General features: G+C 29.8%; 2 protein-coding genes across 4 annotated transcripts; both read right to left on the reverse strand.

Moving 5' to 3' along the window:
* Positions 1–3,595: 3,595 nt before the first annotated feature.
* On the reverse strand, positions 3,596–8,436 carry LOC112710391 (probable plastid-lipid-associated protein 13, chloroplastic). Of its 2 annotated transcripts, none has more exons than XM_025762586.3 (7): positions 7,946–8,436; positions 6,773–6,894; positions 6,623–6,706; positions 6,376–6,472; positions 6,061–6,277; positions 5,765–5,817; positions 3,596–4,006 (listed from the first exon to the last, which is right to left on the reverse strand). In XM_025762586.3, exons 2-7 carry the CDS (start codon positions 6,841–6,843, stop codon positions 3,911–3,913), a joined length of 618 nt encoding a protein of 205 aa, XP_025618371.1. In that variant the 5' UTR covers positions 6,844–6,894; positions 7,946–8,436; the 3' UTR covers positions 3,596–3,910. The 2 variants fall into 2 exon arrangements, with proteins under 2 accessions (XP_025618371.1, XP_025618370.1); XM_025762585.3 differs by having other exon boundaries at positions 7,963–8,413.
* A 2,161-nt stretch (positions 8,437–10,597) lies between these two features.
* On the reverse strand, positions 10,598–13,510 carry LOC112710392 (U1 small nuclear ribonucleoprotein C). Of its 2 annotated transcripts, XR_003156825.3 has the most exons (8): positions 13,297–13,510; positions 13,074–13,121; positions 12,936–12,978; positions 12,118–12,159; positions 11,764–12,028; positions 11,088–11,365; positions 10,921–11,005; positions 10,598–10,795 (listed from the first exon to the last, which is right to left on the reverse strand). XR_003156825.3 is itself a non-coding variant. In XM_025762588.2 (7 exons), exons 2-6 carry the CDS (start codon positions 13,079–13,081, stop codon positions 11,106–11,108), a joined length of 618 nt encoding a protein of 205 aa, XP_025618373.1. In that variant the 5' UTR covers positions 13,082–13,121; positions 13,297–13,510; the 3' UTR covers positions 10,598–10,867; positions 11,088–11,105. The 2 variants fall into 2 exon arrangements, 1 of the variants encoding a protein (XP_025618373.1); XM_025762588.2 differs by lacking the exon at positions 10,921–11,005 and having other exon boundaries at positions 10,598–10,867.
* Positions 13,511–13,897: the final 387 nt, after the last annotated feature.

Consider the following 13,897-nt stretch of genomic DNA (forward strand, 5'->3'; position numbering starts at 1 on the left):
CTTCTTGTTCTGCATGATGACTTAAAGATATTTGTTTTGTATGTTAAATAATATAAATAATATTTTGTATCTTATATTCATTAAATATTGATATTAAGATGAGAAAATTATGTAATAAATTTTATAAATAGTAATTATAAAAAATAAATAATTATTTATTATATATAATAATTCTTGGTATACATAGGATCGGATCATGTATATATTAGGATATCTATTTTAATTATGTGAGTAATTATTGTTATTTTTAATTTTTTATTATATTAATAAATAATATTTAAAACTAAAAGAAAAAATAACTAAAAATAAAATTTTCTTAATTTGAATAAAAACTCTCTTATAAATATAGTAAAAATATAAGATGTGATATAAAAAAAAGTTAAAGCGACATAAATTTTTAGTAAAAATAAAAATATTTTTTTGTTAATTTTTTTAGACACGTAACTATTTTATTCAAGGTATAAATTTTAATTGATATTTTATAAAAAAAGCAATCAATACAAAAATAAAACTTAAATAAGGCAAATATGTTTTGAAAAAAATTAGAATAAAATAAAAACTCCAATTATAACCATTAATCATAATCATATATATTTATTTTAAGATTTATACTTCAAAAATTCAGAATATTAATATTTTGTATTTTTTATTTTTTTAATTTTAAACTATTATAAATATTTGTTGTTCTTTAATAATAGTAATCTTTTTAAAAGAGTAAACATAATTAAATAATTTTAAAAATATATAATAATTTTTAAAATAACAAAAAATGTACAATTACCTAAAATATATATTTTTTTATGTAGCAATTGAAATTTAATTGTCAATATAAAAATTATATATAATATCCTATCATAAACAAATAAGTGTTTAATCAAAGAATTTAATATTTATATAATATAAAAAATAAATTAAAATTTGAGCTTAGCCATAGTAAACGCTCAAGTTTAAATTTTTATAAATCAAATTTTATCATTTTTTTCTCGAAGTAACTTATACAATGAAAAATTCCTAACGCATTATTGATACTCAAATAATAGAAATAATATATTAATAAATAAAAAATATTATTAAAAGTTAAATATACAGATAAAAAATTATAACTTACAAAAATATCTCTAAAATTTATTACATAAATATTAAAAGTCATGTATTTATATAAATTAAATTATATTAAATTGTAAGATATTTAGATATTTAATTAAATTTAAAAATAAATGGTATGCCAATTCAAATAATTTAGATTGAAGATAAAAAATATATATAATCAAATTATATTATATAACATAACATTTCTATAAGTTTCTTTTATAATGGATTTAATACAAAAATAGTTATCATCATCTGTTTAACGTAACAATTTAAATTTAAGAGAATTGTTCTAAAATATTCCTTTTTCGAATTATTTATTGTTAATATCAGGTCAATTTCATAACATTCAATAATAACATAAATGATTATATTTGAACCACAAAGTTAACCTAAAATAAAATATAAAAATTGATGAGAACAAAATATTAAGACAAAAAACGATTAGAAGCGTAAAAATAGAAAAAAAATTATCAAATTTAAATAATGTCAAAAAGAATCTAATATATAAAGATGTGAATTATAAAAATAGAGGGATACATATATAAAGAAGAATAGCATGCATGCATAAACATTTTTTCACTATATCATAATTTGCTCCAGCTATACGATGAATTCAGCGGCAGTCAGCAGCTCCAAAAGTTTGCATCGGTGCACCTCAAACACATGACCTGATTTCTTAAGCTGCAAGTATGCCGAACACATTGTCGTCCAATTCCATCAGCAACGGTAATGCCTAAATTAAGATATTTTCGAGTTATAAACAAACAATCAACGAAATACTATTTATCCATACCTTCTCATTTATCCATAAAAGAAATTTTACATAAAAAAAAAGAAGAAAAGAAGAGTTAAAATAGAAAGAGCGATAAAAATGATGATTCTTATCATTTTGTTTGGCCGTCTATATATAGAAGACCAGAAAATTATCATTATCTAACAAAATTAATTTGTATTTATTACATTTAATTTGAATAAGCAAGAAATTATCATATTTTAGTTTAGTATTTAATTCACATGATTTGAATTTGACTTAATACATATAATTTAATTTGATTTAATTATTAGTTAAAAATATCTCAATTGCTTATTTTATTTATAAACTTATTATTTTAATTATTAATAATTTAATCAAATCAATTAATTAATATACATAATTTATACCTAATTTGATTTAATAAATTAAAAAATACTACCAGAATATTAAAAGAAATAAATTAGGAAATACTATTAAAATAAATTGATATAAATTATAATTATTATGTAATATTCAAATATCTAATCAAATCAATTAGTTGATATAATTAATCTCATAATAAATTGTATTTAATGAGTTAAAAGAAATAAATCGAGAAACACTCTCAGAAGCATGCCACCGTCAGCTCCATCACTAAGTGTAGAAATCCGATTTTTATATAATAGAATCGATAGAATCGAATAGACGTTAATTCATATATAGTATATAAATAAATTTAATTAGAATAAATAACAATTTATTTATTTTATTTTAGATTTTATAAATAAAAAGACTAATTCACTAATATAACGAATTATAATTAATGTAGTATAATTAATTAAGTAATATAAATTATAATAAATTATATTAAAAAAAAATATTTAAATATCTAATCAAATCAATTAGCCGATATAATTAAGTCATGGTAATAATTTGTATTGAATGAGTTAAAATAATTAAATCGGAAAACACTCTTTAGAGCATGCCACGTCAGCTCCATCATTAAATGCAGACATCCGATTTTTATATAATAGAATAGATAGATTTTGAGATGCTGATGGTCTTTTACATTTACGTTTGCACACGTTTTACCATTTAATTAAGATTGAGCTAATTAATAATCTCATCATTTATATGTATTTTTATTGTAACTTTTCTGCGTAAGCATTTATTTTTTGAGAGAAAATAATGGCACGTATATATTTTTTTGGTTTCCGTATCCTCTAACTTGACAGGTCAAGAACTAATTCGCTACGATACTGAGCTCCATTTAAGGGTTTGTCGTTGGCCAATGAATTGCTGCATGCACAAAGCGAGATTCGAACTCCCGACACTTGTTTAAGCGGACTATAACCTCACATTTTCACAATAGTACTTATTTTTAATTTAGTTTTACTACGATATAGGAGAAAAGTGAGCAATACAGTACTTTTTAGTATGTTTTAAATTTCGCTAGGGTATTAGATTTTATGTACTAAAAAACAGTACTGAATTTGAGTTTATCATGACAGGATGTTATGATTTATGTGCTATTTTTAAAACACACTAGTGTAAAAGACAGTCCAATATTATAAAGAAGACATTATAAAGAAGTCACAAAATTTCGGTTTATGATTATATGGTAAACATGAAATTTTTTTATTTTATTTTAGAAAAAAAATAAAAAGTCAGTTGAAAATGATATTGTTTCAAGAATTGTCAACCAGAAAAAAAATTAATAAAATAAAAACAGTAAACCAACAAAAATACAGGCCATTGAATCTTTGGGTATGGATCACAAATCAGATTTTTATTTTATTTTTTATTTCAGAGTAGGTTGTGTGAATGTGAATGGCACATTATTCAATTATTCAATTTCTACATCAGATAACCCACTTTCTTATAATGGATCGAAGGATCTAAGCACAAAGTATAGAATACGTTTATGCAACAACTCGTGTCAGATCCAAATTGACACGTATATTTTAAAATTCTACCTTCTATTTGAGAACCATAAAGATTAACCAATGAGAGAGAAATTGGAGCTGTAATTTGGAACCAAGAGGGTGTAAGAGGAACAGAAAGTTTCACTTTACATAGAAATTCCTAGCTCTCATACTCAGGAATTGATTCTCCCAAAGAAGATGGTGATGCATCCAGCCTCGTTAGAACTTCGGGCATTCCAGAAGTATCCCTAATAATCTGCGTTTTAAAGAACTAAATGAATAAATAAAGCATAAACACTAAGATATATGCTATATTTGATTTAATTGTAGCTCAATATGCCATTACATACATTACAGCCAAGTCTTGTTTTATTATTAGCTGGATTCAACTATATGAATAAAATGAAGACATAATTCCCTATCATGAATCATATTTGTGCTTAAATTATTTAAACTTAAATCTCTAAATTATTTCATCTTAAGTTCTCTTAGATTTTTCTTTACCACTAGTTAAAAAACTAAGCATCATCTTGTCCATCTGACAGAAGGTAGTTTTAAAGAAACACTAGAAAGTAAAATACAACTATGTGAATCCTATTGTTTGTTTTTCTTCCATGTTGCATTCAAGACTACCTAATTTTACCAGAGATCTCCTGAAGAAAAACATATTCCAATCCAAATCACCCTCCAAAAGACTCAGGTTTTGAAGAATAAATTTGGTTTTATATCGAATCTACCAAAGGTTTATATACTTGTAAAGAAGAAAATTAGAGAGGTACTACAGCAGCAAGAAAGATGCATATATGTTTTTTATTAGCTGAGAAAATGCATGTAATAGGGTACCATGAGAGATCCTACGAAAGATATTGGGGAAGAAGGAAGGATGACATATTTTTATATAATTAAGAACATGTATGATGGGTTACAAGTTACAACTAGTATGAGAATCCAAGGTAGTTTAGCAAAGGAATTTCCAAATGGTGTAGAATTACATCAAGGATGATCTTCAAGCCCATACATTTGCTCGCTATTCTTGGAGGTGTTTACTGAGCATATCCAATAACTTGCACCATGATACATGACTTTTTCGATAATATTGTTCTTATAGGTGAATTAAGGAAAAATTTATATGATAAGTTAGATTTGTGGAGACAAAGTGTGAAAGTTAATGATTTACTCATAAGTCACAATAACACGAAGTAAATGGATGGTAAGTTTAACAAGGAATGGAGGAGCTCAAACATAAAACTGAAAATTGGAAAAAACATTATAGCACCAGTCAAGACTCAAGAGGTTTAAATATCTTGAATGTATTATTCAAGACAAAGGAGCACATAGATGCAACAAAAAAAAAAGTAGCTTCAAAGCTTATGGGTAAATTTTATCACACTATTGCTATACCAAACCATCTATGAAAAATAGTGTAGGTCAATAAAGGGTAAATATGAACATAAGCTTAGTGTGGCTGCTATGAGGATGAGTAGCTATACTCAAATGGACTGAAAAAGAGACAAAGTATATGAGAGGAAGTTAGAGTGACATTGTGGAAAAGATATAGAATCTCGTCTTAGGTTGTTTGAACATTTAGAAGACCAATAGAAACATACAGTCAGGACGGTAGATCATATGGGAGACAAACCTGATAAGGTGGTCAAGAGATATCTAAATATAAATGCACTTACATCAGATATGATAAATGATAGGATGTTATGACGCCATTTGATTTATATAGTCAACTTCACTTAGTGAGACAAGGCTTTGTTGCTGCTGTTGGAATTTAAAAATACAAAAAATAATTACGTCCCAGTTTCATAATGAATCAACCTATCAGGTATAACATTGTCACATAGCCATGACAATCCGTGATTCTAGGTGCATGCATCAAACCTTGAGACGCCACATTTGATTCATCATTATTAATATTTCTAGTAGAAACAGCTTTTGAGACCATTTTTAAGGAGCTCAAACAGTTATCTAAACTTGATTCCTGAATAAGTATATACTAAAAACTTACAAGTATTTCCTCATCGAGATAAGATATCATGAAGAGTCTTTGAATGCTGTTACCTTCATAACACGAGAAAAGTTCAATGTTAATTTCATAACAAAGTTTTGCAAAACGAAACTGAGTTTTACATTCGTAACATGCATATTATTGTCAATTTGTCATATAAGTAAATCATTCCATTTCTTGGCTGGATTTCAGTTTCACAATGAAGTTTTTATAAAAAGTGCATATTGAATTCTTTATTACATGGCAATATAATAGAGAGGATTCCTTAGGGTATAAAAGAATTAGCAATAGCTTACTTAGAGGAACTTTTAGACCACTGGAAACAGCGTCGCGTATAGGAACGGGAAGCTGTTGTACAGCATTAACTGCCTGCCCAAGTGCACCTTTAAGCTGTTCTGGAACTCTGTCTTCAATAATTGTTGGTGACACAAGAGTCCCCTCAACATACTCTTCTTTCATTCTAAGTGGCCCCTCCACAGATAACTTGGTTGAGATAATTACTTTGCTTTCTATCTAAAAGATTTTATCAGCAAGTTGACTGTGATTAAAACTAATTAATGACAATGCCTTAAATATATTCAACCTCAAGACAATTTTAAGAAATGTGGTACCGAGTTCAACAGGTTCATGTTAGCAGTAATGTTAGCATTTCCGTCCTTAATGAACACATCCATCTTTGACAAACTAGCTATGCTTGAAGGAAAATTTCTGCCAAAACACAAAGCCCACAAGTGCATTAGAAACTCACCGGTGAAACAAACAAAATTTAGCGCGGTCTTCTTTAAAAATTAAAAATATCTTCTTATACTCGAAAGCGCCCAACCCTCACAAATGCCAATCAGCTAAGAGATTACTCACTCAAATATTAATCGTGCAGCAAACAACCCTGGACTTCCGGAACCAAACCACTCAAAGTTCCATCGTCCTTCCAAAAAGGGTGACCTGTAGCACAAAATTGAATGAACATCTCATAAAGAAGTATAGACATGAGCATTCTTATTCACTAACGTGGTTGGACGGGGTGTCGGGTTGAGCCGCTCAAGACCAGTTATCCTTTCATTCACATCAATCCTTTGCATATCAGTTGTCTTCCCAGAGACCAGTGCCTCAAAACCTCCTGCATCTTTAAACTAAAATGGAATCTCCAAAATAAGTACTATTGAATCCAACTTCATGATTTGCATAACACGATTATAGGTAAAAATCATAACAATACAGAAAAAAGCCAAATTCGAAAATGATTCCTCACTATGTTCAAGTTACAACCCCATACTTTTTCTTTTGTTGTCTATATACTTCATATTTTTCCCTATCTAACAGTACATGAAGCCTTAAACAGCATAGCACTAAGAACATAATTAAGACTGTACTATGCCTTGGTCATTAAAAATAAAATGTGCTCTGAATTTCCACTAGTAGATCATATTTATGTCAAGATTTTCCCTTTTATGCATAAGCAGGCATGAAAGATAAAAACACTATGAGTGTGTTCGGATGGAAAAATTAAAGGAAGAAAAGTAATGTTAGAGAGGGATTTTGGATTTTAAAATTGTGAAATTTTAATTCTCAAACAAAAAAATCAACTATATATTTTATGAATAAAAGTAATCTAACTCTTTTATCCAACAAAGTATTTAAAAGTACAACTAACATAATTCAACCAAACAAAATATTATAAAATTGAAAAAAATAATAATTACGGCATTTAAATTTTATTATATTTGAAGTAAAAGAAAATTTAAAAATATCCCAACCAAACACACCCTAAAAGTCATGACAGCAACACAGCATTGCAGCAATGAAATCTGATAACGAACCTAGACAGCAATAAGAATGATTCATATTCCAATCAACTACCAACATAAATAGCAATCCTCCCTCCATTTTCATTAACAAAACAAAAAAAGGGGGTAGTCAATCCAAGCAAAGTCATTAGCCATTGTTCTACATCAATTCTAACCCATACCCATCATAAAAACAAATTACGATTTTTTTTCTTTAATTCTTCATTGAAAAACTTCAAAAGGAAAAAGAGGTCCTCACATCCACTCAAATCCAAGGCCATTATCCAAAAAACACGAATAAATTTTGTTCCCGTGAGGCTCAAAACGACAGGGAAATTCCCAAAACGCATTCAAGCTCGGAACGAAAAAGAAACGGAAATTAAAGGAAAGAAGGTACCAATTGAAGATACTGACAGCGAGAAGAAGCGATTCTTTGGCTGAAAGGCGCTCCATTTCCTTGGCGTAAGCAGCAGGGGCACCCTGAACGGCTTGCTGAACCATTGCCCTGACGCACGTGCGCCTAACGTGGAGGCGACGCGCTTTAGTGCGTTGCGGAGGTGCGAGCGCGAGGAATGGAGACAGTGAAGAACTGAATTTGGAAGAAGAAGAAGAAGAAGGTATGGTGATTGAGGAAAGAGAGGGGTGTGAAGTAGCCATTGACATTGATGTAGTGATTTATTTGAATTTAATTTGAAAAAGAAGGGGGGAAAGGACTAATTATGGTGGTAGTGGTTGATATTGAAGGAAGTTAAAAGAGACATGAGGTGGGAACTAAGAGGCTCCAGATTTAACAAGACACAGCCTTCGCTGGTCAAAGGAGGAAGAAGAGGGGTGGACTGCGTCTGCGGAGTACGGAGTAGTGACTAGTGACTGGAGTGCGTTTAATATATATATAGTTAATATTTGATTAATGAATAATTATAGTTTACTAGGAATACTATTGAACTATCAAATTTATTATTTTTTATTATTAAGTATCAATTAATTATTAATATTCAAAAATATAAGATAATATATATTTTTGGGTTATTAAGTAAAAAAAATTAAGTTAATAATTAAATAATAATAAAAATAATTAATTTTGATAATTTTTTATATATTTATAGTTGGAGAGCATACAAAATTAAAAGTAAAATACTATTTTCCAAAAAATTATGACATTAATAAAAATAACTTAAAAAATTGTGAAAGACAAACAATTTTTAAAAAGTTATTTACTTTTATAAAAATAACCAACCATCAACTACGTTTATTTATATTAATAAGAACGTTTAGTTCGTTAAAAAAATGACATGGCAAATTATTAAATTTTTTTAATTATTTGGCACTGATAATTATTTTAAAATTATACAACCTGGAAATAAATTTTCAAAACAAAAAATTAGAAATTCTAATTTTCCAATTATATGAAATTCTAAATTTATATCATTTGCTTTATCTACCTACATGTTTCGTCGTCATTCGGTCTCTTTCGGATACGACACTCACCGATATACATGTCTGTTATATCCAACTGCGTCTTAATAAAAAATAAATAATTTTTTACTAAGCACACTTGGACACACCTAAATACCATCACGTGTCAGTATGTCGAGTCTTATTCTTAATATATATTTTTGAAATAAATTTAAATATAGTATATATTATTATTTATTAAAACAAAAAATATTTTAAATACTTGATATGATTAAAATAAGATATTAAAAATAATTAAAAAATTAATTTATATTTTAATATCAATAAAATATCAAAATATCATTATAGTTTATCCAAAAAAAATACTTTTTATATTTTATATATATGCATGTCCCCGTATCTTTATAACATTTTAAAATTCGTGTGTCGACGTATCCCGTGTCGTGTCCGTACATAATAGCTTCTCTCCCCTATATGATTAGTAATATAATACATTTTGAAAAAATGTTCATACAATTTATTAACAAGTATATATGATTCTTACTAGAATTCTTTTAATAAAATTATAATATTAAAACAAATCTCAATAAAAATAATAAGTTTCAAAAATGTTATCAATATAATTTTTATTTAAAAAATAATTACTAATTAATAAATATTATTTTTATCTCTAATATTTATATTTTATTTTTATTTTATTATTAACGTTTAATTTTAATTTACGTATTTTTGTTTCAATATGTTTCAATTATTCCAAGAGTTAACATATGTGGTAAACTGGTAATTTATGTTGGGTCACTTATACATGAGTCGATGGTTGCCACATGTCAACAACACATCAATATACAATGATCACATCAGCATTTTTATTAACCGTGCTAATACTTAAAACATAATTAAAACGTTAAAAGACAAAATTAAAATAAATTATGCATTAAAAGAGTATTTTTAAAACCTTTCAAAAACTTTAAAAACAAAATGTATCCTTTATGCTATTATTTATAACATTTAGTAATAAAATATATTTTGGAAGAAAAATTTATAATCAAAATATGAATAATAACAAATAATAATATCAAAGATGTATATTATTGCTTTTCTCCAATTCATGTATATTTAAAAGCTTTTCATTTTACTGTGATAGAATTATAGAAATAATCTGCATGTACGTTAGTTAAGAGAGGGCAAAAACAATTATGAGATTTTATTTTAAGAGTCTAGAATTGAGTGATGAAAAAATTTTCACTAAACTTGTAGAGAATATCTGTATTACACATAATAAATTTTTATATTTGGTATTTTTTCTATTATAAAATAAAAAATTTCCTCTCTTCATTGAAAGGTACAATACATTGTAATATCGCCCCAATTAAATTGGAGATGTGGGTGATCGTACTAGAAAAAGAAATTCTGTCCCACCAAAAAAAAAAAAAACTAGAAAAAGAAACCGTTAAGAAACAAGAGAGGCCCTTAGGTTGTCTCATGCAAGAATTGCTATTTAATCCGTGCGGGAAACATAGCCATGCAATGAATTGTTTCTTGAAGTTTCCTAGTTACGAGCATTTGATATGGATTAATTCCAAAATGCTTGCAGCAATACTAAGTATCATGAAGTTTATCAAAACCATGGCAATTGGCAAAGGTTCTTCTCAATTAGCACTTCAATGTGAATATTTTCATCCTAATAACTATTATACTAGAACAAGATTTTTCCCCACACTCAAACCAATCAATACATTACATAGTACATACATACCAATTATCTCAGTATATGATTCCCCTAAATATGACCAAACATGGGAAGTGAGTTTGAGAGTCCTCATATGATTAACTGCAAGGAGGAAGAGCATAAAACAGTTCTAGTCATCAAGCGCGGACACCAGATAGAGCAATGCAGAGCGAACTGCAGAGCACGGAGAAACAAATGAAATAAAATGAGGAAATCTATTAGTATACCATGAAAGTCTGATACTTTGAATCCATGCAGATAAGCCAGACACTATGCTTTTTTGTGTGTGGTAAAAGATACAATGCTTTCTACCTGAGTTGCAAATTAAAAATAGCAGAGTAAGGCAAATGAAGTAAACAATTATTGCATCTGCACAAAATTCCATTCGACATACCGAAGCAGTTTCACCAGATCAGTGATTGCCCTCAGGTGCTTGAGCATTTGCATTGTAACTATCATAACCTCCAGTTGCTGGTGCTGTTGGATTGGCTTGATACATGGCTGGTGGAGCAATAGAAGGAGCACCATTCGAAGCTGGTGGTGCAGTGCTTCCAGGAACTGTTGGTGTGGGAGCTAATGTCGGCGGCCGGGGTAGGGAACTCAGCTGACCTGGCACCTGGGGAGCTCCAGGAGGAGGTACCATTGGTTGCATGGGAGGTGCAGACATATATCCTATAAGACCGAACAAAACCCACTTATATCATATATATATATGCTGGCAAAAAGCAAATGGCTTGTATGAATTAATATATAAAAGATTTTCTTAATCAAATAAATAATAGAATTTGTTAATATAAGGAAAGGTCAATGGAAATAGTAACAAAATGGAAATGATATCCAAATTATTTAGGGAAAATATGGTAGTGGTGTAAGCCGACAATAGTTCCTGGTTAACAATCAACGTGTATATAACCGATGTCATTCTAAAGCCTAAACACCAAAGAACGACAAAAATCTGCATGCACCAATTCCGAATATTTTAAAGACTGCTCAACCACGAACAAATGCATCATCGAAAGGAGCTGCTGTTTGATTGAAATCATGAAAAGGATGGGAGAAAGCATATTCACCTGGTGCACCAGGAATCGGCCTAGGCAAAAGGGGTCGCATTCCCGGCATTAGCGGTTGACTTCCAGGTATTTGGGGGGCACCAGGAATAGGCAATCTCGGAGGTGGCAATACAGGGGGCATGGCTGGCCTCTGAACTAGAGGATTATAAGCCACACCAACCTGCTGAAATGCTGCAGCTTGCCCAAGATGTTCTTTGATCCTTTGATCGATTAAACTTTGAGTTTGTTGTTCTTCAAATTGTTGGTAGTAGGACCTCACATTTGCCTGAAGGCACAAAGATATTAAACATCAAGAATATACCATGACATAGATTGGTACGCACGTATTTAACAGGTTTGACAATTTCACAATACCTTATGTTTGTAACCTGCATTATGCTGCTTTCTCACAGATGGCTGGAATATTTCAAAAATACAGTTAGCAACACATAAATATGTGTGATTGCAGCTAATTAACTTTCAAGACATTATAATAACAAAAAATAGTTCCTCAAATAATAATCTAAACACTTCAAATTACGTTGTACCTTAATACGTGGTGGTCTAAAAATCAAGAATAGGGAAAGATTAAGAAGAAAGACAACACCTTTCTAGACCCAGGATTAACAATTGAATTCGTTTTGAGAATTTAACCTTATATATCTTCTTTACCAAAAACTTTGGCCATCTTGTGCGTTATTGTAAATATTCACATAGCTAAAAATGAGTAGGGGTATGTTAGGCAATCGGCACCAATGAAAAAAGTTGGTTAAATCATCATGAATATTGTTCAACTATGTGATTTACTAGAGATTTTGTCAAGTCTAGATAAATGCCGTATGCAATTCATCAACTCATCTACAAATGATCTTTACAATATCGTAACATCTCCATTTGACAAATTTCGAACACCGCCTAATCAGAAGAGTAGTGTTCTTATATGTTTTCACTACGACATAATGTGAATCACAATGCGCTATTTTCAAATACATTTTAATAAATGGGTAAAACAAAGAAAGCGCTTTAATATACAAAAGAAAACCCTACTTTCTTTCCATTGCCCCACCAAATTTCAACAAGCAATATCTCCATTGACAACTTATTAAGAAAGGTGGACTATAGCAATTCGAAACCATCAAAATGAGGTTCAAAACCACCATTCACCGATGAAATAAATGGGAGAAGAAACTTACAGAATCGTGGGTTAAGTAGGTATCACAGTAGTCACAGTAGTACCTGCATAAAGAAGGAATTGTTAAACTCTTCACAAAATAAGTGAAAGTTGAAAAAAAAAAAAGAGTATCTGCCAATTCTCAAACGATTAACCGTACCTCGGCATCGCTGATTCGATGCGAAAAGCTGCTTCACATAAAAGAACCCTAGAAATTAAACCGAACATGCTTTAGGACACAAACATTCAAGCACAACAAGATAACAACGGAACAAGTATTCACAGAAGATAGCGATGAGATCCACTAAGATGCACGAAAGAAAGATTAGATTCAACAAAGCATTGACAAGAAAAAAGCGAGAAACGGGGATCATCCAGCACACCTGGTCGGCGGTCGCTTCTACAACGGTGGAGCGAGGAGAAGGGGGCGGCGACGACGGTGGTCGGTGGGAAGGAAATGGCGGCGGCAGCTATGGCTTACTGAGGTGAGGATGCGGGTGAGGGTTTTTTTAGTGAATGTTTTTAATGTTTTTTTTTCTTTTTTTTTTTGTTTTTGAAGGGTGTAGGGGGTGGGCCCACTGATTAATTTTCTGGAAGGAAGGGCTTTTTTGTTTTCAAAGGAGACTTATAGTGAGCTTGGGGCTGGGCTGGTAGCATTTAAACGTCGAGATTGGAGAATTAAGGAGGTTGATCAAAATGGCAGAGTGCATCTTATTTTATATGTGATAAAAAAGTATCTTTAAAATTTAAACGTAAATTCTATCACATTGTTATAAGATCGGCTAGGCTTTATATTACGGAGTGTTGGGCAGCCAAAAGAGAGTACGAACATAAATTGAGTGTGACAGAGATGAAGATGTTGAGATGGATGAGTGGTCATACGCGATTAGATAAAATAAGGAATGAAGATATATAAGGGAGAGAGTTGGAGTAGTACCCATTGTGGAAAAGATGGTAGAATCGCGTCTTAGGTGATTTGGACAT

This window comes from Arachis hypogaea, chromosome 9, assembly GCF_003086295.3.
Source record: "Arachis hypogaea cultivar Tifrunner chromosome 9, arahy.Tifrunner.gnm2.J5K5, whole genome shotgun sequence".
Lineage (NCBI taxonomy): Eukaryota > Viridiplantae > Streptophyta > Magnoliopsida > Fabales > Fabaceae > Arachis > Arachis hypogaea.